The following is a 24,655-nucleotide window of genomic DNA, read 5'->3' as shown; positions in this document are numbered from 1 at the left end:
AAAAAAAAAAAAAAAAAAAAAATCCCAAAAAGAAAGTGGCTCAGGAACACAGACTCCAGCTGATAGAGGGCTTGAGAACATGTGTGAAGCCCCAGCACTGCATTAACTGGGTATGGTGATACATGCCTGTAACCCCAGCACTCTGCGGCGTATGGGGGGGTGGACATCAAGAGTTCAAGGTCTAGGGATACAGAGGTGGCAGCCAGAGCTACAGATTGAGAACAAACAAACAAAATGGGGTCAAGGTCATCTTCAGCTATAAAGTGAGTTTGAGGCAAGACTACAAGAGACCCTGGCTAGACACACAGCTCAGTGGGCAACACGCTTGCCGCACAAACATGAGGACCTGAGCCTAAACCCAAGCTCCTATGTAAAACCTACACACAGCAGGGGTGCCTGCCACCCTGCACTGCAGGGCTGTGGTGGGCTTGCGCAGACTGGCAAATCTTTGGAGCTCATTAGCCAGCCAGATTAGCTACATTGGTGGGTGAGCTCCTGATTCAGTCAGAAGCCCTGCCTTCAAAAGAAGGTGAGGAGTGATTGAGGAAGCCCCCCAGTGCCAAGCTCCGCCTCCACGTGCACACACACAAATACGTCCATGCAACTCATGTGTACACACACACACAAGAACAGATGGCGAGACAGTCCCTCTGCTGTCCACGAAACAGGGACATGCGGAGGGCTGGCCATGCTGCTACCTTTGTCTATGTGGTAAAGATAGGTGTCCTGGCTCATGGCGGACAGCAGGTGCAGGACAGAGGTGTAGATTCGGATTTTGTCATCACTACTGTCCTCCCAGGTGTAGTCTTGGATCACGTTGAGAAGTTCTCGAACCAGAAACAGGACTCCATGTTCTGGATGATCCTGGTGGAGAGAGAGGGAAAAAAGTGACAGGTAAGTCCAGCAGATCAGCTACAGCATCCACTAACAGAGCGCTTCCCTTAAGTAGGCGCTGAGATTTCAAGGCCCGTTGCTTCATAAGGGCAAGGCCGCGCATGAGCCTAGGCAAACAGCACAGGGATTTCAGGCTGGGAACCTGAGCAGCAGCCTCACTTTTGGGTCCAAGGAACAACAAACAATCACCAGTCAGCCCAATGGCCTGTGCTTCCATGATGGCCCCTTTATCTCCCATGTGCAGTGGTAGAAGCAAGCCACATACACCAAATTACAAAAAGATACTGTGGGTCCTCAGAAGATGACATGGCAGAAGCCACTGCACCAACTTTAAGTCCAGCTCCACTCTGGAGGACCAGAACAGCAAGGGCTCTGGGCTCCTTCTATGAAAGAGAAGATGCAAGAAGAGCCAAATGTGTTTCTCAGACACTACACAGAATCTTTCCAAAGGGGGCTGCAATGCAAAAAGGTGGGCAGCTTCAAAGCCATTCCCAAGGTGTGGCTCTCCTGCTGGACCTACCTAGAGGCCTTACTTGCAAGAAATAAATGCTCAGCTGGCCCAACCAACTCGTCACAGCACTGGGTCACTCCATCAGGTTAAGAAAAGAGGGAGCAGAGGGGGATTATCTGCACAGTTGAGGACAGCATGAGGCCAGGCGACAGGGAGAGTAAGGTAGGGCACTGTTGAGACCTGAAGAGCTGTAGCTGGACGATGCCTGCTACAAGATGCAACCTTGCAATGAAGGGGTGTGGCCACTGGCAAAGTATGGCTGGGGATCAATCCTGAGGTGACAGGCACTGAGCATGGGTGTCCTCACGCACTCTGGTCTGCAAGTTGCGTCTCCTGTTGGCTGGATGGGCTGGAAGCCAGACGAGTCTCCAGAAGCCACTTTGCCAGCACTGACAACTTAGTGTGCAAAGTAACCTGGCACTTTCACAGCTGAACAGTAAAGAATGCTCTTGGTATAAGTCCCAATCCTGTATCAATTAGATGGTCACAGCTCTGCCAATCAAGAACATCCTCTTCCATGGCTAGAAAGCCAGTTTTCCTTAAAATTACACTTGTGTGTGTGTGTGTGTGTGTATGTGTGTGTATGTGTGTGTGTGTGTGTGTGTGTGTGTGTGTGTGTGTATCTGTATACACTGCCATGCCAGGGGCATATGAGGAGGTCAAAGGACAACTTTAGGGAGTTGGCTCTCTCTTACTACCAGTGGGTTTGGGGAATTGAATTCTAGTCGTCAGGCTTGGTGGCAGGTGCCATTATCTGCTGAGCCACCTCACCTGCTTAGGAAGCCCTTTTTGTGTTTCTTGTATCAGCAAGAGGACACATAATGCTCAGACACCCAGCAATGTGAGCTGTGTACATTCAAACCACCCAGGCGAGGCTGCCTGCTAGTCGGTCCCAGCCGTGGCTCACCGCTGCATTCCTCTGCTTGCAGCTGTTTCTAACTAGACTATTTTGGTTTGGCTACTTGGATACTAAAATACATTTTTTTAATTTAAGGATCAGCCATGGGAATAGATCACGGTCTAAATATTTTAGGAACTTCATGTCAGCACTCATGTTCCCACCCTGTGGGAGAACAATGAACACATTTTCAGAAAGGTGGGGCCATGGGCAACGGAATTTAGGGAATGGTTTGGGGTGAGCACTTCTGCGGGCTTCAGTTCATAACCAAAAAGGTGACAGATTATGTCCTTGGTACTGCACCAAAGAGGGCAACAGCGCCTGTGAGTCCTAACAGGGTCACTTATTGGCCGATGACCTTTCACCTCTCTGTGGATTACTGTCCTCTGCGGTTCAATGTTTTGAGTGCATATTTATGAACTGCTAGCTGGCTCTTCAGAAGGATGTATGATAAAGTGAGCATAAGCAAGGGCTGGGTGCAAAGGAGCCAGAACACCAATGGGCTGTGAGCATAGCAGGGCAGAAGGGCCCTGGGATGGGAAGATGAGACAGAGGAGAGACTGCCTCAGCAGACGGGAGGCAGTCAGAGCAGTTGCCTGTGTCTCCTCACTTCCCCAGGCAGGTTTGCATAGCCTAATAAATCCCAGTGGTTCTGATGTGCACAGCACCCTATCCTCCCTTTAGGCCTTAATTTACACAGTGTCCACTGCCCAGCTTGTGCCTGGCACTTCTTACAGATGGAGTTAATTGTGTTTGATATTAAGCCTGACTTCCTCTTAGGGGATACTTCCTCAATTCTCAAATTAGGAGAGGGTCATGGACTAGGTAGGATGAGGGAAAGGAAGGGTGAAGCGGAACGTGAACATCTTACTGTCTCTGTAGCTGCTTTTAATGGGGACAAGAAGTTGTATCTTCCCACTGCAGCCTCAGTAATCAGAGAGCATGTCCTAACATTTCTAGTTCCTACAAATCCCAACACAAACTTAGGACTGTGAAGCCACAATGCTGAACTTGCTGTGCCAGTTATACTTTATTCATCTAGCCAAATGCTAATGAGACATCTGTTCTACTGTATGGGGAAGGTATCTACAGACAGTAGTGAGGCATAGGGAATAGCTTATCAACTTGGGACTCCACTTGGCAGGGACTATACACACATCCCTCCTAACAACACACTTAGCAAACCTCCTGGTAACTTAGAACACTGCCCCCCAACCTGCGTGTACATCCCACTCCAAACAATGAAGTAAATCAATCTCTTCTTCCCTGAAAACCATCAAAACTCCCCTTTAGTGAATAGTTTCCATTCAGATATGAAAGGTAGAGAACCATCAAGCCCAAACTTGCTTGGCTGCATGCAAAGTAATACAAACTGTCCCCTAAGTGAACTTTTAAGGAAAATGTTCTATTTACCATACATATCAAATATGCATATGATTAAAATATGATGCATTCAAATATGATGATTAAAATATGATGCACATGAGCAAAGACTTACACAATCCAAGCCTGTCAATCAAAACTGAGAACCACCCACTCTATATCCCTGAACAACTGAACTCCTCTCTTGAGCCCCATATAATACTGGGGCGCCTGAGTACCCTCAGTCATTCCGCTTGCTACATGAACTACCAGTACTGTCTGGGTATCCATCCAGGTTCTGGAGGAGAGACTAGCATACCTGTGTCTATGGCCAAGGTGTGGGAGCTGCCTACTGTTTCTGCATAGAAAAAGGAAGTCTATGTACACAGAGGAAGGTAGGCAACCTTCAACAGTAAGTCTGTCTATGCACACAGTAGAAGGTAGGGAACCTTCAACAGTAAAGTCTGTCTGTGCACACAGCACAGTAAAGTCTGTCTGTGCACACAGCACAGTAAAGTCTGTCTGTGCACGCAGTGGAAGGTAGGGAACTTTTAAACATAAAGTCTGTAGGACGTGACAAAATGAACAAAGCTTGAGAATTCAGGTTAAGCAAAACAGACCAGTCACAAGTACAAGCACTGCCTGAGTTCATTTAAGAGAAATCTAAAACTGTCTAATTAGTGGTGAATGGCTATTACAAAGGGTGGGAAGAAGAATGGGGAGTTAGGGACAAACAAGCCTAAACTTACAGTTAAGCAAACGAAATGCCCCCAAGATCTCCTGGACACCATTTTACATAAGGTCAGTGACTGTACAGCCCTTCTGAAAGCTTACTTAAGAGTAGAGCTCATGTTTCATGTTGCTACCATAGTAAAATCAAACTCTCAAACAGTAACCTCCTCCCAACACACACAAAAACACCGCAACACTGTCACTGGAGAGGAAACCAGTCTGAACAAGGTAAACAAGGGAGAGGGAGCTTTTTCATGCAAAAATCCCATCATGGTGTTGTGGCTCATGGGTGGCTCATCTGATCATCTCTTGGCCTTGGCTTCTCAGATGGAACCTCCCTCTTAATCCTAGGAGGCTAGACTCCAGTCATGCCAGAGGACCACACAAGTATCTAACCCTACTGACACTATTTTTTTTCTTACACCTACATACATGATGAAGTTCAACGTACAAATCAGACACAGTGAGTTTCTTAGTTCCTTTCCTGTTGCTATGATAAAAAAAAAACACCCTGACAAAAATGACTTAAGGGAGAACTGGGTTTATTTGGCTCCAAGTCCACATTGGGGGAAAGTCAAAGCAGCAGGAACTTGAAGCAAGTGTCACATCACACCCACAGTCAAGAGCAGAGACCACGGAATGAATGCACACTACATAATTCCCCAAAACACACCCACAGGCCAACCTGACCTTCCCAGGTGATTCAAGTTGACAAGACTACACTAATTAACAATAACTAACCGTAAATTAGAATAAATTTAACAGCATCTGTAACAAAGGTTAAGATGTTTTTCTTTTCTAATTACGTTGAAAACTTCTACCTTTTCACAGAAAGGATCCACTGTAACTTAATTTTTTTTAATTCTATTTTTAATGATGGCTCCTAAACACTTTAACCTCCCTTGTAGCTACATGGTGGGTAGCTCACCACCCACCAGAGGTAGTGGGAAAGAAAGGATACAGGGGGAGTGGACCTGTTTGGAAAGGTTCTTTGGAACAACTCCTGTCTATGTTGTCTGGAAATTGGCAGTTCAGTTCACAGGTTAGCAGCAGCAAATTGATCCATTCGCAAACACTTCCTGGATACACCAGCAGTCTAATTTGGTAGAGTCGGGTTAGCAACAGAGGTGACATGATCTAGCAAAGACAGCCAGGTAGGTCTCCGCCACAGCTAGGGTCAGCAGGAGTGACCAGCAGAAGAAGTCCTTAGCTCTGCCTCTCTCAGGGAAGTGAAGATCAGTGAAGACTCAAGACACATAAGTGTTGCCCAGCTAGCTGTACCAGCAAGCCACGCTCTCTCCATCATTCTGTGGAGTCCTATTTATGCCCTCCAAACTTCATGTGTCCTCCACATGTCTTGCCTCAGCACATACACCCAATCAGCCCAAGTTCATGGAAGCAGCAAGAAACTGCAGTATAGCACCAGACTCTTTTTTTTTTTTTTTTTTTGGTGCATTTCTCTCTATGGAGTCTGGACAAATGCAGCTCAACTACCAGACCAATACATGTGTGTCGTTAGCAAAGAATCCTTCACCATATATCCTTTCACATGCTTGCTTTAGCAGAAATCCTCTCTCCTGTGTCTGCTTCAGTGAAATGTTCCTTCATAAATCTGTCTTAGCCTTTCACACCCGTGTCCACTTTAACGAAACATTCCTTCATGTGTTTGCCCCAGCAAAACACCATCTGACCAACTTTCCAAAGAACCCTCAAGTTTCCACTTCAACCCACTCAGGGCTTCCCCCTTTGGCAGATAGTATATAGAAGGTAGAATAGCAGATGCCCAAACAGTAGCATCACTATTCCTGTGCTTTGGACACTGAGGTAAAAGCGGTGTGCACTGACAGACAGATGATCCAAGAATGATAAAAGCAGGTAGCACACACAGGGTGGACCCATTGCACAAAGACTCACATCCCAGATGGGATGACATGCCATCATACTGTGCAGAATAGCACTTAGTTGAAAACATATATTTCTGGAATTTTCTGTTTAATATATAAGACAGAGGTTGGATGCTGGCCACTGAAAACAGAATGTAAACTAACAGGTGAGCGGTGCCTCTGTCCTAATGCTACCTCTCCTAAGGAGGGATGAAGAGCTGCTAACCCCTGATGGCCCTTAGTGAACAGAGTATGGCAAACTCTCTGGGCTCACATCACACATGAAGGACCCTGGAGGAGACAAATCCTACTCTGCTACCAACTACCTGCATAGGCCCAGGCGCAGCCTCTTCAATTCTAGGTCTCTCTACAAGCAAAACAGATTCATTAATTCTCACCTTACAGGGTTCAGGGAGGATTCTCGGAGGCTATGTAAGTGCCCATGAAGGGCTTTGGCATAGCATCAAATAAATGCATGTTCCTGGGGCCAAAACTGGGAGATAGCTCAGTAGGTAAAGTGTCTGGTACACAAGCATGAGACCCTGAGTTACATAACCAACACCCACAGAAAGGCCATGAGCAATGGGTATACCTGTATAGTGCTGGGGATGAGAGACAGACAGATCCCTGGGCTTGCTGACCAGCCAGCCATTCTCTCCTAACTGGTGAACTCAGTGAGAGACCTTGTCTCAACAACTGAGACAACAAAGACGAAAACCAAGGAAGATAAGGCTGTTGACCTCTGACCTCCACATACACCCTCAGTCCTCAGATTGCAGTTACTCTCCTCATTGCCTGGATCTCACCAAAGTGCAGTCTTTGACACCAGGAGAAACAAAGTCCTACTCATAGCAAAAGGTGCTTTCTTGATGCCTATATGCCAGGTTGGCATCTGGAATGAATTTTTAAATGTATCTTCAGATGCCCAGGGGGTCTGGGGAGAAGAATGAACACCCTGTGTGCTTGGGGCAGCTGCTCCCAGCTCTAGCTACCTGAACAAATTATAGAATACCAGCATGGATGGCAGGAGCCAATTCCTCAAGGGCAGCCACAAACCTGTGTTTGCTTTAACTTTTTTTTTGTGGAAAGCTCACTCCAAGTGCTTGCCATCGTTCCAGAGGAAGCAAGTGTGGCAGCAGGCTGGATTCTGCCCTCTGGTCACCAGCAAGCAACCCCAGGGAAGGAGCCTCTGGCTTACAGCATGCTTTCTTTCTTAAGTATGATTTCATTCAACCTGCACAGCAGTCCTACCAAGTAGGCATTTCCATGACACTTTTATAAGACCACAGGTAAGACTTGGAGGAATTACAAAACCATCTCCAAGGCCCCAGAGCTTGAGGTCACAGGGTCAGGACTAAACCCAACTTTGAGACTCTGAGGGGAAGGCTTTCAGAAAGACCCTAGCAGCTTTCGGCATGTGAGAAGCTTGTGTGCAGGTGGCAAAGCACCTCAGCAAATCACCAAACAACCATCACCATCAACCATCAACCATGCTTCCTTAGAAACTTGGGCCTCTCCTCGGCTCTACTTACGTGACAAATAAGCAGGTCATGCAGACAAGAGGCACTGACCACAAATGATTAAGTGTCCAGGGAAGGGCCTCTGGGAGCCCCTGCAGCTCTGCCACTTGACCTTCCACCCCTCACCAGGACGCTGCTTACCACAAAGGACAATCAAAGCCTCCCCCAGAGCAGGTCTGTGGCTGGGCCTCCTGGTTCCCCTCTGAGAACTTGGAATCTGAACAGACAGAGCCCACTGCTAAGTCATTTTTTTGTTTTCTCAGCTTGATGGAGATACATAATCTGCACAGGGAACAATATGCCCATTCAGGTCACACAATTCAATGTCTGTTCCTGTATCCAGAGCTGTGTGGCTGTCACCACAATCAACTGAAGAGTATTTCATCACCCCTAAAGAAACCTGGGACCCAGCAAGTGCTGAGTCATTGCACAGCCTGAACCTGGCTTGACACTTCTCCAGGTTTAGTCCTGGGAGTGGCCCCTCCTGAACCACTGAGGGCAGTAACCTCCAAAGGGCCAGTTTCAACCTACTACAGACATTCAAGGGTGAACTACAGGAATGTGCATTTAGCAGGGCATCCCTGACGCACAACCATCTCAAGGAAGGGTTTCTGGGGTATTGTTTTGATATTTGCTTTGCGGTTTTTGTTTTTGTTTTTGGCAGGTGAAGCCTATAGATTCCTGGGGCTGTTATTTATAAATCAGCAAATAAGACACCCGAGGCTTCAAGGGAATATGGTCATAGCAATGCATCCCCATAGCTACTTTCCCAATGCTTTTGTAAAAACCTACGGACTCTCTGTGGGGAGAGTTACCATGGTGCTTTTTAAGGAAGGGAGAAGAGCAGCAACCTGAACTCTCTTTCAGAAGAAAGGTGGGTGCTGTATGTGTTGGTGGAAAAGATGGCAGTAAGGCAGAGTGCTGCATGAGGGGACTGCAGTAAGACAGTGGGCTGCATGGGAGGACTGCAGTAAGACAGCATGCCACATGGGAGGACTGCAGTAAGACAGCATGCCACATGGGAGGACTGCAGTAAGGCAGAGTGCTGCATGGGAGGACTGCAGTAAGGCGGAGTGCTGCATGGGAGGACTGCAGTAAGGCAGTGGGCTACATGGGAGGACTGCAGTAAGGCAGTGGGCTACATGGGAGGACTGCAGTAAGGCAGTGGGCCACATGGGAGGACTGCAGTAAGAGAATCTGGAGTTCCAAATGGCCTCACCTATACAGTGAGACTCTCAAATAAAAGAAAAAACAAAACACAAAACCAAATGACTGCTCACAAAACATGGGATGAGGCAAATGGGAAGGGAAGGGGAAAGAAGAGAGAGGTGAGGAGAAGGGGCAGGTGGTGGGGAACAACAAAGAAAAGAAAAAGAACCTGAACTGTAACAGCAGAGCGCCTGTTCATGTCTCTCAGTGACAGAGCCCCAACAACGGCCATGACCACCAAGGCTCTGTGCATGCAGCTCACAATCAGGCGAAAGGTAAATGTACCCAGACACTTGGGAAAACAGAGATTCCATTTTGTTTCTTCATTCAAACTGTCAGGAAGCAGGTCCGAGACCAGGCCGAGAAACCCAGCTATAGGAAGCCTCCAGGAATCCTAATGCAGGACCCCCCAAAAGGGCCCCAGGAATGACTGCTCATCTCTCACAACCACAAGGAGCCAGTGTCTACTGTTTCTAGTTCCAAAGTATCCTGCCACCCCAGAGCTTCACTGTGTGACTCCACTCTGTGTGTCCTCATAAGAACACTGGGAGCTGGCACAAGATCACCCTCATTTTTTGTAAGCAGGACACACACACACGAGTAACTCCCAAATCTGCAGAGTTAAGGGGAGAAAGAGCTGGCACCCATTGTCACCATCATGGTCCAAGGTCAATATGCCCTTGCCTTGGCAGTGTAGAGAGCACTGAATGTGAGTGCCTCCCCCCATCCCAGACACACAAGCTTAAACCATGATCCCAATCAGATGATGTAATGGTTACATCACTGGTTAATCTTGGTTGTCAACCTACTGGACCTTGAATCAGCTAAAAGACACACCTGGTTGGAAATAACCAAAAGACAGCTCAGCAGTTAAGAGCACTGGCGGAGCTGGGCAGTGGTAGCGCATGCCTTTAATCCCAGCACTTGGGAGGCAGAGGCAAGCGAATTTCTGAGTTCCAGGCCAGCCTGGTCTACAGAGTGAGTTCCAGGACAGCCAGGGCTACACAGAGAAACCCTGTCTCGAAAAACCAAAAAAAAAAAAAAAAAAAAAAAAAAAAAAAAAAAAAAAAAAAAGCACTGGCTGCTCTTGCAGATGGACTCAGTTCAGTTCCCAGCCCTAAATGGTGGTTCATAACTGTCTGTAGTTCCAGAGTATGTGATACCTTCTTCTGGCCTCTGTAGGCGCCAGGCACATGCAGGACACAGACACATGCTGTCAAACACTCACACACATAAGATAAAATACTAAGGGCTGGGTGTACTCAGAGGCAGAGGCACGGTGAGTGAAAACCACCTGTCACTCTTGGGGACATACCGGCACGATCAATAAGGTAGAGAAGAAATTGCACAGGAATTCCAGGAGGAAGGGCTCGGACGGCCGCAGCTTCCCGTCAATGCTTATCATCTTTGGGACTTCAGGAACGAGGCTTATGGCGGCTTTGAAAAAAGCATCAGCTGCAAGACAAGAGTAGGGATGAGTGTTCCAAAAAGTTCAAGGCTAGACCGTTCCTTAGCCTACCAGAGGGTTCAGTTGAGTCAGGAAGCCCAGCAGGAGGTTCTTCAAACCACCATGGAAGAGCTGCTGTTGACTAGAGCAACCAGGAAACGCTATAGCTAACCAGGCTTAGACTGGAGAACTAAAACAGGGGCGACTGCTCTATGGACAGTCTAGAAAATGGACTGAGGAGACAGCTGAACCCACGAATCGTCTGAACAGGAACAAGGGCTTGAGTATGGATGCCCCGTACCCACACAGAAGCAGAGTGCAGCAGGGTGTGTCTGTAATCCCAGTACCAGGAAGGCAAGAGAGGAGGATCCCTGGGACCTGATCAACAGCCAGTCTAGCCAGCCAATGAGCTCCAGACCCAGGGAGAGCCCCCAGCTCAAAAAAGAAAAGATATCGAGTGGTGAAAGAAGACACTAGACATAAACTTCTGGCCTCCACACACATGCTCCAAAGCAGGTGCATATGCACCCACATGTGCACACACCCACATGAATTTGTACACAACACACACATACAAATATACATATAGTCACCTGAGCTAGGACCTACACTGGTTTGGATCAATGAGTCCTTATGCCCACAGGTAAGGGAGGACGGTCTCCAATACCATTTCAAACCTGGGAAACTAGGTGTGAAATGAGGCAGGACTCGGTTTATTCCTGTGTAGGTGGAAGGGTCTTGAGTGGCTGGCAGAGCTATTGCTTAAAATAGACTCAGGGAAGCTTCCAGAGCTGAGCACACCTAGTCTGGTCTGACTCTCTTGCAGCACAAAGAAACAACCACTGAGCTAGGTAGGCACTGTTGTGCAAACCTGAAATCCCACACCTAAGAGGGTGAGGCAGGACTGTGAGATCCAGGGCATCTTGGGCTACACAGTAATATTGTGCTGGAAAAATAAGCCAACATATACTGACCTGTCTGAAGGAATGAATGCATGCAATACACATCTATGTTCATACACACATGCACACACACATGCAAACACAGGCATGCGTGCATGCCTGCAAACACACACAAAGCTCTAGGGTTCTAACCAGGTAACATTTCCGGAGAATTATTTGAAAAGTAGAGATATTTAAGAGAGATATGAAATAGCCTGTAAAACAAGAGGACTTCCAAAGCTAGGAGAAAGGACATAGGAGAGGAGGAGGGAGCAGGAGAACAGAGCTCTGCGGAAGGAAGGTAAGGAGGGGAGTTCTTAGTTTGTAGACCTGCCAGAGTATTGACCATGATAAAAAGCCTCAAGGCAAGCACTGGCCTGAGAAATCAACCCTTCCACTGCTCAGCCACATCAAACGGGTTCATGGACCAGGTCATTTTCTACCAGAAAATGACTTCTAATGTCATGCAAGAATGCTGCAGCAGGGTGCAGAACCCTGGGGTTAAAGCAGAAACCTCAACTGCAGGCCTGAGGGTCTGGCTTGACAGCAGACGTTGGCTTCCCAAGGAACAAAGGGCTGTGGTTAACAAGAAAATCATGTGCCTGAACTTGAGGGGGCGGCTAATTTCATCTCCCCCCCACAGCCCCCCAAGGAAACAGCATGAAGAGGTTCATAGTGGAGCCTCCCGCGAGGTGTGCTCAGCTCTGGAAGCTTCCCTGCCTGGCTGGTGCCCACATCCCCTAACTGAGTTACTAAGCAGCAGTAGCAGCTGCTGCAGCAGCACAGGGCACTCTGGTGGGCACTGGGAATATTTCAGGGGGGAAGAAGGAGAGCAAGAGCTGATGTCATCAAAGTGGCCAAGGGACCCATGAGCTAGTGAATTAGCACAACTGCACAGGAGCCTGTTCCATGCTCTGGTCTACAATTAAGGGAGCAGCTGACCTCAGTCGTGTTGAGGACAGAGGTAGTATGGAGCTAGAAAAAAAGGAAGGCGCTCTTGAATTCAGCCTGCTTCATCTTCTAGGTCTCGAAAGGAACCGATTTCCCTTTGGAGAAAGGCAGATCCTTTCTGCAGCTCTGCTAGGGCAGAGTGTCTAAGAAGGTTTACAGTGTGTCATTTCTCCCAGCACCCTAGTTCCCCCAGGCAAGCATAGGAGGGAACAGCTTAACAACCTGGGACTCCATCTGGTTTGGCCTAACCTCAAACCAATCCCTCTTCTACTGCTTCACCTGGCAGCCCACACCTCTCTCCAAACGATGTACCCAGCAGCGGCCTGCTAGCTGTAGCCTCCAGCCCTGCTCCTGCATATACACCTTACTCTGACAATGCAGAGGTTTCTCTTCCCCTCAAGGACTTAGGGAGGGCTCTTTCAAGGTTACTCTAGTTATGTCCAGGTGGGAGAGTAGGAAGGTGGATCTGGCCTGGGCTAGTTTTAAGTATATATGCAATAAGGGCCACCTGTGTCCTCAAGGTGAACTCCCATGGGAAATCCCATTTGCCACCCTATGCCTATGCATAACTGGGCATGCAAATAATTAAAGTCGGGTGCATCGTGGGTGGGAAGGGATATATATGCAGTGGAGAATGGTTATATAACATAATCTGTCAATCAAAATAGAGGACCACCCAAAATACTAGTTCCTCAGCAACCAAACCCCTCCCCCTCTTGAGCCCCATAGAAGGAGGCACCAGCCAGCAGCCTGCTTGCTGAGTAGCTTTATTTGTACAGCTCCCTGTCGGTCTCACTGGTGCATTCCTTCCATTCTGTACTATCATTTTCTGTATCTGAGCACACTGTAGCTGTCTACAGACACACCAGAAGAGGGCATCGGATCCTGTCACAGATGGCTGTGAGGCACCATGTGGTTGCTGGGAACTGAACTCAGGTCCTCTGGAATAGTAGTCAGTGCTCTTAACTACTGAACCATCTCTCCAGCCTGTACTATCATCTTAGTGTTCTTGCTGCTCTGTAATCTGTGGGCCTTTATTCCATCTTTTTCCTCATTTTTATTAATGTCTTTTGAGAATTTCATCCAAGGTATTTTGATCATATTCATCTACTCCCCAACTTCTCCAAGATCCATCTCTCCCTTCACCTCTGGCCCCCATCCATCTAGCTTTGTGCCCTCTTTGGTTTTTGAACTCATCAAGTACAGTTGGGGCTGCCCGGATACTCTTGGATACATGGCCTTCACTGGAGAGTGCTCAACCCACCAGGTGCCTCACCCTTACAGAAAACTGAGTCTCCCTCATTTCTTCTTAAATAAAATGCCAAGAATCTAGAAACACCTGGCTCAGATCCTGAAGGAACCTGATATTACTGGACAACAATATGAAAGGTCTTAACATCACTTCAATGTACATTTAAAATATAAGTGTTGGGCTAATGAGATAGCTCAGTGTGCAAACACTTACTGTGCAAGTCTAATGTCCTGAGCCCCATTCCTGAGATTCACGTAAAAAGAGAACACAAAAGGGTTGTCATCTGACCTCCACATATTTACTGTGGCACATACACCCGTACATGCACATGCATACACAGACAGACAGACACAGACAGAAAGACAGACAGACAGACACACACACACATGCATACCTTGCAAACAATTATTGTATAATTATACAATAACAATAAATAAAATAAAATTGGATTTGAGGCCTGTTGCACAGGAAAGAATTTCATGCCTCATATAATCCTAGACATAATCCTATGGCAAGGGAGGTTGTAGGCCCTGTGGTAGAATCTGCTTCTTACTTTCTTAAATGATGATGCTGTCAGATTACCTTCTAAATATTTGTCTTTATGTCCAAAGACCTTGTCTATCTGGTCAGAGAAGCTTCTGTTTTGCAGTGGGCAACAGTCAGTGGAGAGATGCATAGCTGGTTAGTGCCAAAAGGGGCTGAGCACCCAGCCTAAATCCATACTGAACCCCTACCACCACCAAGGCCTGAAGGAAGAACGCAAGAGCCAGAGGACAGGGAAAGGCACTGTGAGATGCTGTTTTCTGGACAAGACATGGCCATCACACTGTAACTCACAGCTGCGGTGTCATCTGCCTGAGACCTTTAAGATAGTCAAGAGCCCAGCATAGAATTTCCACTGAGCTTTACTGAGACACTACTGGCAGTTGGTAGCTTCCAGGAGAGGTTCCCCATGGATGCTCCAGTGGGCGTCCACACCCATGTACATATGGGTAGTACTACCTCAACTCAGCAGTCACCAATAAGTCACCAATAATAACATACGAACTTGGAAGGGGGATCAGGTTGGAAGGGAAAATAGAGGTATGAAATTATCAAAAATAAAGAAAAAATAAATATATAAGAAATCTAGCCCAATTATTTCAAATTAAGTTTTATGTTATGTATACTTGACCACAATAAAAAAAAGACAAGAGAACCAAAACTATCCGTGACATTACCCCGCTTCCCAGCCCCCCCAGCAGAGGCAGGTGCCAGGACTCCGCCATGTCTGGCTGTGTCCTGCAGAGAAGTCCACGGTACCCATGCCTGGTGACTATGCCATCCTGGAAAACTTTTCTGAAGATCCTGAGCAGAGCACTTTGCAGGGGAACCTGAAACTGCTCCCAAGGACTTGGAGGACCATTACTGTTTTCCTGTGTGTGTGTGCTGCTGAGTCACCCAACAATGTCTATTATTACTACCCATTAAGGTGGCAGCAGCTTTGTCCTTGGCTCCTCTCACTCACCCCACCCAGTTCCTATCTAAAGGAGGAACTCAGTTATTTAAGGGCTAGGCACACATGTTCCAAGGCAAATTCTTACTCCATTCCCAGAAGGCGCACCCCATACAGAAAACAGAAGTCTGGGAGACTTCTCCATGTCCGCTTAGTAAACAAAATTCAGTTAAAAAAAATGTCTGCAAGTGAAAACAGGTTTTCCTCAGTCTAGAGTTGAAGTGATCCTATCAACATCAAATTTCCTGTTTTAAAAAAACAAAACAACAGCAACAACAAAACACAAAACTGTAACATTTAAAATTTTTGATAGATGCGAGCCTTCACTATGTTGACCAGACTGGATTGGATCCAAACTCCTGGGCAAAAGCCATCCTCCTGTCTCAGCCTCCACTGTTGGGGGTGCAGGTGTGAGTCACTGTGCTCAGCTAATATTTGATACCACAGAGCACTTTATTCTATAGCTATAAAAGCCACAGAAGACACTGCCTTCAAGAGAAAATGTATCGTGTGTGTTTTTAAAAAAGAAAAATTGAACAAATAGGAGGAGGAGGAACTGGATTCTCCTTCATAAAGAATGCTCTCGGGGCTGGAGCAGCATGGCTCAGTTGATGGAGTGTTTACCTGGCAAGCAAGAAGCTGGAGGTTCAGTCCCCCAGCACCCCATAAAACAAGCGTGGTGGCACATGCCTGTAGTTCCAGCACTGAAGAGGTGGAGACAGGTGATCAGAAGTTCATCTCAGGCTACATGCCTAGTCTGTGGCCAGTTTGGGACATGGAAGACCTTGGGTCCTTGCCACAACTTGCCCTCAAAAAGGAGAAAACAGAAAAGGCACATCCTGTACCTCAACATGGCGCCTGGCCCACAGTCAGTGTCCAGACACCTGCTGCTGCTCCAATCCCTACCTCCCTCCTCCTGCTTCCCTTCCCTGGTCCTCCCTCCTCCTGCTTCCCTTCCCTGGTCCTCCCTCCTCCTGCTTCCCTTCCCTGTCCTCCCTCCTCCTGCTTCCCTTCCCTGGTCCTACACGATAAATTCAAGGCCAGCCTGTGATGCATGAGAACCTGCCTCAGGAAACAATTATCCTGGGTTCCTGCTGTCATAGGGAGGCCATCCCAAGTCTCAGGAAGAGCAACACTAAAGCCAAGTACTTCACAAGTACTGAGCTGGATCCTGGTCTGCCCTACAGAGCACATGTGTCCCAGAGAAGCTCCCCCATGAGGCCAGACCTGCTCTAGGAGTCCACTTTCTGTTTTGTGCCCATCCCTGAAATCTATCTAAACAATAGGGTTTCGTGTTCTAAGACAATGGGTCTCAACTTTCCTAAGGCTATGACCCTTTTATACAGTTCCTCACTTTATAGTGATCTTCCCCCTAGCCACCAGAAAATTTTTTTTGTTGCTGCTGGTTGTGGTAGTATGTGCCCTTAATTCCAGCAATCAGGAGACAGAGGCAAGTGGCTCTCAGTGAGTTCAAGGCCAACCTTGTCTTCAGAGCTAGTTTCAGCACAGCCAAGGCTACTATACAGAGAAACCCCATCTTGAAAAAAAAATGTGTTCCTACTTTATAACTGTAATTTTGCTACTGTTATTTTTTGTAATGTAAATATCTGATATGCAGGATATCTGATATTCGACACATGCAAACACAAACACACCACTAAAGGGCTCACCACAGCCACTGTAGCAGAATCAATGAGTTCCAGGCTAGTGAGATCCTGCCTCAAAAAAGTAAGGTGATGGCTCTGGAGGAACAAAACCTGATACTGACCTGGGACCCCACATGCAAGAATACACATAGGTGCATTTACACGCTCACAGACACAAGCATGTACACATATGTATACACTCACAGGAACATGCTCTAGATCCTGAAAACAGGATGTGTTGCAAATAAGACATGAAGATGACTTTGACAAGGCCAAAGGGTCCCAAGGCCAGCTGGCCACTGAGATTAACCCTGTTACTGCCCACCTGTGCTTCTGCAATAGAACCTGTTCTTTTTTTTTTCTTTCTTTCTTTCTTTGAGACAGGTTTTCTCTGTGTAGCCCTGGCTGTCCTGAAACTCACTCTGTAGTGAGTGGCCAAGAACTCAGAAATCTGCTTGCCTCTGCCTCCCAAGAGCTGGGATCAAAGGCGTGCGCCACCATAGCCCGGCTAGAACCTGTTCTTAAAGCGATTACATTTGAGGACACAGGGACCACTATTTCAATGATGCCAAAACAGAGCAAGCTTTACAGAAGTACAAATGCCTACAGACAGGTAAGTGGCATATTCATTATGGCTTAATTGTTACCAATGACAGCTTAATACAACCTTGTCTTTACCACACAGATTCGGCAGCATGCCCTTTCCGTTCACGTTGGTCATCAATATTTAATGTGAAGGTCCACTGGAGACGTACAAAATTATTTCCAATTTAATCAGCACCAAACCCAAGTTCCAAAGGGTGCCAATCTGCCTGCACTCTCCCTCTCATCTCAGAGTGTCCAGGGCTCTGCACTGTGGGACAGGGCAGGGGTAGGGACTTTCCGTCCTCCCTGCAAAGCACCCAGAAGGCTGTGCATTCTGTCTGTAACTAGCAAGCCTAGTTTTCCTTAAGCACGAGGGATTAAGTATGGCAGCTCATGAGTACAACCTCAGTACTTGGGAGATGAGGTGGAAGGATGTGGAGTTCAAGGTCATCTTTGGTTTTCGAGCAAGTTTAAGGTCAGCCTAGGCTACCTGTGACTCTGTCTCAAAAAAACCAAACCAAACAAAAACCAAACAACAAAAGCCTACCAGGCCAGGGGAAATGAGCCCTTGAATGAAGTGCTGGTTATGCAGTCTGAGGAACTGAGGTCTGATCTCCAGCACCCATGTAAAGCCCAGCAGGATAGCCCAGCCAATGCTCCTATGTTAGTTGGCAAAAGACCCTGCTTCAAAACAAGAATGTCCTCTGACCTCCATATGCACGCTATGATATGTATATACCTGCACTCACACACAGAAATGCACACATTCACCATATACACACACATACGGAGACTGTTTTCACAAGTGTCTCAAATAGTCTATGATAACAGGTATTTTGTACCGCATACCACTCAGATTCGGAAGGAAAGTATGTGTTATTATGAAGGGAATGCTCTTAGTAGCACAGTACTTTTGAGCCTCCATGAGAGATGAGGCCGTGTGGCAGGATGCCACAGGCAAACCACAAGCCTCATTCTCTTCACTTGTAAAAACGAAGACAAGGACCCGACCTAGTAATACATATAGAACAACATGAGCTGTTTGCTGGGAGTTTGGCACTCTCCACAGTAAGGCCTCAGGCTATCTTCTAAATTCCATCTCCCCACCCTTCAGACTGTCCTGCTTCTGGCCACTGGGCCTTTTCTGTGCCAAGAACTCAGTCTCTGGGATGTCCTGGAGTACACTGCGGGCATCCGGACCACCCGTCCCTCCCAGGTTCCCAATGCCATCTGCTTTGTGAAGCTTTTTGGCTCTTCTCAGACAACTCATTCCCTTCTGCTCACCCTCAAGACATTTTTTTTACAAACTGCCCTATGAGCTAACAGTCAACAGACTGGCTCTCCCTCACTAGAGCTGGTGCTCTATGCACATCCTTGTTTCTGGTACAATGTTTTGCATAGAAAAAAATGAACAAGAAAGGCCAGCAAGGAGGACAGAGGCTATGGCTGGAGTTGAGGTTCCATCAGCAACTGTCATTTATTCCCTAGTCACCACACTCCCCATGGCAGAAGGGTCCCGTTGTTCAGGTGTGGATGGATGCAGGCTTCACGCCATTGCCCACTTGTGAACTGTCCCAGCTCAAACTGGCCAAAGGGGCCTCAGGGGGACACAGTCACATCCGCTGCACTCAAGGCTTTCCTCACAAGAGTCACAACTGCAGCCCTCCACACAGATGCTGAGAGCTTAGCAAGGGATAGATAGGAAGCAGGCTTCTCCTTCAAAAGCTGCTTCTCACCTTCTAGAAAGGGGAAATGCAGAAGACCTCCTCCCACCTACCACTGTGTCCGGCTGATCCTCAGCTGCCACCTGTCCCCATGCAAAGAAGCCACCAGCTTCCAACAGTAGCCCTGCAGTGGTGTCTGCTTCCCCAAGTTCCTCGTGCTGACCTGCACAGCAGCTCCAGCCAATATGCCCTCCGTGGAAGCTCATGCTGGGACCTACCGTGTTTTTATTTCACTATAAATATAAAACTAAGTCACTCACAGAAGGCTTGCGTGGGGCTGTCTTCCTCACAGATGCCACTGTTTACTCCTTATGCTCTCGCTCTGGGAGGTTTGCTGCCATTGTCTTTACTGTTCCTTCCTCAGTGGGGCCTGAACCAGGATTCCCTCATGCCTCAGCCTCTAAAGTCCTGGGGTCATAGGCAGGACTGTCATGTCTGGCTCCTCTATCACTATCTTACAAATTGGGGCTGAAGATGTAGTTTGGTTGCTAGAATGATCCCAGGCATGCACAAATCCTGGAGCTCAGTCCCTAGCACCTCATGAACTGGGTGTAGTGGCCTATGCCTACATCTTAGCACTGGGAAGGTAGGAAGGTCGGAAGTTCAAGGTCATCCTCAGCTACCAAGTGAGTATGAGGCCAACCTGCGACTCTATAAAAAAGAACTACCAACTCAAGCTATCCCGCAGTGACCACTCATCTGGGAAGCACCTTCGGGACACGGGTGAGGCGGACACGATGCCAGAAGCCCTGCTACCAGGCAATCTGGAGGAAGCAAAGGAGAAGCAGGGCAGCAATGGCCTATTTGCTAGTTAGGAACGATGGCTGGGAAGCAATTAAGGAAGGGTGAGGATCAAGAAAGGCTAAGGGCTGAGCTGGCCTTGCTTTGTCCGTCTGCGGAGAGCGGGGCTGAGTACAGCTCACCAGAGACAGAGCATATGAACTAGGCTCTGGCACTGGCATTTTTAAAAAGTACACTGAAAAAAAGTTCAAGTTAAAAGAAGTGACTGAGAGAGGGTGGGGTGAGAAAAGCAGAAATACACCATGTACAGGTATGAAATTCACTAGCAGAAATTCCCTCCTGTGGACAGGCCTCAAGTCTGCCCATAACGACCGCAGTGGCACCCGTGGGTACATCTTTCTTGGCAGGTCAGTACTGCAGCACGCACAGTGCAATGACAGATAGTGCCATTGAGGTCTTTGCTCCTACAGCAGCCTACATAGAACCTTCTAGCCAGCAAAGAGGAAGTCTCCAGGTCAATTTGAGATCAGTTTCTCTGTATCTACAGCCAGTCTTACCATGAAGTTATGATGGTTAGTAGAAACACTAATAAGAGCCTATATTGCTTTAGAGACCTTTGGAGACTCCCTGAACGGTAACTCCGAGGGATGTATCCTATGCCTTGCACTGTGAGGTTCGTTAAGTGACACAAATTTGGGAGCAGTATTATCCACCCACACAAGATAATTCCATTGAAATTTTTTCAAACATTATATTTTGAACTTAGTTTACTAACTAATGGGTTCTGGTTAGGCCACCTACTATCTCTCTACTATTACATCAAAACCACATTGCAAGGCCTCAGTGGATATGGATGTGACAGTTCCTCTGTACTAGGTCTATATCCCAAGATTCGAACTGCTGGGTCATTTGGCAGTTCTAGCTCTTTGAGAACCCTCCAGACTGATTTGCCAACACTGGCAAGTGTATTGTTGTGTCCACACTTGTAGCAATTATGGTTGTAGCCAAACAGAGATACCCCATAAAGATACCAGACAGCAAGGAAGTCCATTTATCCTTAAGACAAAGGGGGTTTTTAGAAGAGTTTACCAAGCAAACATCCATCCTCAAGGAATGCAAGTTTCCAAGAGACATTCCCCGGGAGAGAGGATCTCCCCCATCCCTCCTGAGAGTCACAGGTGTCTTATCCTAACTAGGAGGAAAGATCAATAGAAACTAAAGAACAATAAACAAGATAAAGTGTAACTACTCATGTAAATTGTAACTTTGTAAGTTGTAAAACTGTTCTGAAATGGTATAAAAGCTTAGAGCCTTGTTTCTTCTTGGTCTCTCTGGTCACCATTACAGAGTTGACCCTGGTATACCAGTTTCAATTAATAAATTAACCTCATGCTTTTGCAGCGGTCTCTTTCTTGGCTCTTCAAGAATGGGGTTACCCACGCCGGTTATTACATGGTCAAAGCCCATGGCTGGGAGATGGGCCTAAGGTACAACCTGCTATTGTTACTTTCCTAACCCATCACACTGTCAAATTGCCTTATAAATATTCAGGCTTACATCCAGACGTGGGGGGGGGGGGGTTGCTCTCAACCTTGATCAGAGAAGCACCCTTCCTGCAGTGAGCACCCTCGAGGCAAAGATGCAGAACTGGTCAGAGTGCTGAGAAGAGGTTTAGTGCTCGGCCCTAAATGAACCGTCTACCTCACCCACATTCCCACAGTCCCCTCTAGGGCTTGGGGAGCACCCAAGAAAAGGAGGTACAAAGAATGGAAGAAAGCTGGCTTTTCCTCCCCCAGCAGCTAGCCATTGCCAAGGGCTCCTCAGCGAGAGGCGGGGCTTCACACCTGCTGAGGTTTTGTCTGTCCTGGGCACACGCAGGTAGTGTTATGAATACTGCTGCAGACACTCTGAATTCATGTACAACTGCTCTGTTGTGTCTGGGAAACACTTCCCTTGTATCCTCTGTCCCCTTTGACTTACTCTATTTCTTTACTCTATTGCTCCTCTCTTCCACAGGATCTCTGAACCTTGGGAGGAGGGAATGTAATACAGAAGGTCAACAGCACTCCATGGATAGCTGCAATCCAAGAGTATATGGGCAGCACAAATGGGACTGGATAGGTTTAATAAAATGAGAAACAAGAGGGCGTAAAGTTAGCTGGGTGCGAGGAGTGGATCTGTGAGGTGTGTTGGCTGAGGGCTGTGACTGTGATCAAATACATCGAGCCAAATTCTCCCATAACTAACAAGATTCATAAAGAAGGAAAAAACATAGGATAGTAGGTTTAAAATATACAAAGTTTAAAAGAAAAATAAAATAATGCACAGGGAAGATTACAGAGTAGTGCTGTCTTCCAGATAGGACATGGCAGGTTTCCCATGCTCCAGTGGGTGTCCCCAGACCTATGCACACATGGGCAGCACCAACTGGACCCAGGGGGCTATTACAAACAAAGACATGACATTGAAAGAGGAACATGCTGTGGGGGACATGGAGGGGCTGAAAGGGGAGGGAATGGGGGGGCCATATGATTATGTTTCACTGTATACTTGTATACATGTCTCAAGAACAAAGGAAAGTTTAAAAATAGAAATAAAACTATAAGAGCAGAGAGCTTTGAGAAGAGGAGAGACAGTCACTAGCAATGACAACAAGCTGGCCCTGGGCCTCGCTCGCTTTCTTGCTACATTCTCTGATCTGAAGCCCAATTCAGCCATCTAGAAATAAACACTGGCTTTCCTGCAAACCCAAGGTTTTGCCTGTGAGAAATCAATCCAAAGGGTTGGGTGTGGAAGCATATGCTTATAATTCCAGCACATTGCAAGCTGAGGCAGGAGGATCACAAGTTTGAAGTCAGCCAGGGCAGGACTGCATAGCAAGATCGTTGAGGCACAGAGAAAGAGACAGTCAAGGAAGGAAGAGGCAAGACAAAGGGAGAAGAGGGAGGGAGAGAGAGAGAGAGAGAGAGAGAGAGAGAGACAGAGACAGAGAGACAGAGAGATGCCCAGAGACAATGAGTTGGGCCCTCAAAACTCCCAAAGCCCTGTGCTATCAGTGTTACAGTTATGCTCAGTGCTGCATTACCCTGTGTTTGTAAGGACAGCTAAGATTCCAATTCTGCAGCTGCCCTGTGCCAGGGGTCCAGAGTTCTCAGCTCTCAGGATACAACTTCCTTTACTCTCAGCTTTGATGGAACCCTGCCATCACCTCTGCTTTGTACACGGATAAGCCGACTTGTCCAAGGTCATCTGTTTCCCAAAGTGGCAGAACCAGAGGCAGGCCCACAGTATCCTGGTGACTTGAAAGCCACCATCAGTCAGGGCCTTAACACACCCTGCTGGTGGCCAAAACCACCAGTAATCATCTCCATGTCTTTGCTGAGACCATTCACTCCACCAGAAGGCTGAGTATTCATTCCTTCCCTCTCCTCTTCCCACATCCTCCATATAAACACACACATTCTTCCGAGCCACCAACAGATGAGGATAAGAAGCTCTCTGGAGGAAGGGTTCAAAGACAACACAGGCAGGTGTTTCTGGGCCACCTTTAGGTAGAAAGCACTAATGTGTAAGCCTTTGGTGGCTGCTCTGTGCTCCAGGGTAACAGGCAAGAATGTTTGCAGTGAGTGCCAGCAAGATCCTATTTACGTGTGAGGACCCCTGTGCACAAACGGATGAAACTAAGCCTTTTCTAGCATCCTAAAATGGTCTGTAGGGGATTTTCAAAACCCTGAACTCAGCCCTGGCAGAGGCATAGCCTGGAAATGGAGATGCGGTCAGGGCGGGATGAAGGCAAGTCAAAGAATGAACTGGGAGGAAGGCGACACTTTAGACGCAGCTGAGATGGGAGTACATTCTCAGAGACAGATAAAGCAACCAGCTCCCGCGAGCATCGTATTTAGCTCTCTCCTTCTCAGTAATTGGCTGCATTATTTATTTGGCCAGTAACTGCTCTGTGTGGCTTTCAGGGCGACAGTGATGGGCTTTTGAGGTTTAGTGCAACTGCATTTAGACTCAAGCAAAAGTCATCAGATGAATTTTTAAACATGAAGCAGACACTACATCACTGTGCCCAGCAGTAGCATAAAGTCAGTGTGAAGGTAGCAGCCTGGAGCTCAAATACCATGGTGCTGAGCTTGTGCCCCTCCCTTCCCTGTCTCACCTCCCCAGCACCCTTCCGATACTTAGAAGCCTCTCGTGTGAGCTATACAGGGAGCGGGTCGTCACCCCCAATAGCAGGGTATTTGCTCTCCAAAGGTCAGATTCCATTTCCATGTGTTTGGTGCTCAAACACATGAAAACAGAGACACTGAAACCATCCCTGAATCCTCTGTGGCCAACCAGCCCCACCTTCTCAGGCTCTCTGGGCATCGTAGCCCAAGATGTCTGGATGCCCAACCTGGCCTGAGATGGACTGAGCAGGACAAAAAATATCTGCGCTGCTCCATCTGTCTCTGTGTGGCCTGACTTCCATGCTTCCTACTAGAGAAGTGTTTTAAAATATCCCCCGGCTGCTGTGTTCTTTCTTCCTTAAAGGCATCACTCAGTATGTGCACGCAGGGACGGGTGTCAGACTTCCTAAGTAGCAAAGGGGCATCAAGAACAGTATGAGACAGGCTTACCTTGGGAGAGGCACTGGTTGGCCAAGGCAACCTGACCAGAATGCAGGTAGAGGTTGAGGCGGGTGAAGATCCCCACCAGGGATGGGATGGTGATGAAGCAGTAGGCAACACAGGCCTGGAGAGACGGGATATGGGGACGGTTAACCAAGATGCACATGCTTACCAGCACGTGTTTCTAAACAGACACATAGCACTTACTCGCTCTGTTCTTCCCAATACACACACACACACACACACACACA

General features: G+C 47.5%; 1 protein-coding gene across 1 annotated transcript in view; it reads right to left on the bottom strand.

Moving 5' to 3' along the window:
• The window catches only part of Vps35l (VPS35 endosomal protein sorting factor like), a 106,755-nt gene that overhangs the window by 9,606 nt on the left and 72,494 nt on the right, over positions 1 to 24,655 (bottom strand). Inside the window, exons 26-28 of the mRNA XM_031388053.1 lie at positions 24,414 to 24,528; positions 10,325 to 10,464; positions 699 to 864 (exon numbers count right to left, since the gene is read on the bottom strand). Of these exons, the coding sequence (XP_031243913.1) occupies positions 699 to 864; positions 10,325 to 10,464; positions 24,414 to 24,528 (421 nt within the window). The remainder of the gene's footprint in view (positions 1 to 698; positions 865 to 10,324; positions 10,465 to 24,413; positions 24,529 to 24,655) is intronic.

This window comes from Mastomys coucha, unplaced genomic scaffold, assembly GCF_008632895.1.
Source record: "Mastomys coucha isolate ucsf_1 unplaced genomic scaffold, UCSF_Mcou_1 pScaffold21, whole genome shotgun sequence".
Taxonomy (NCBI): Eukaryota; Metazoa; Chordata; class Mammalia; order Rodentia; family Muridae; genus Mastomys; species Mastomys coucha.
The sequence above is the reverse complement of the archived record's forward strand: the minus strand, read 5'-3'. Positions and strand labels throughout refer to the sequence as shown.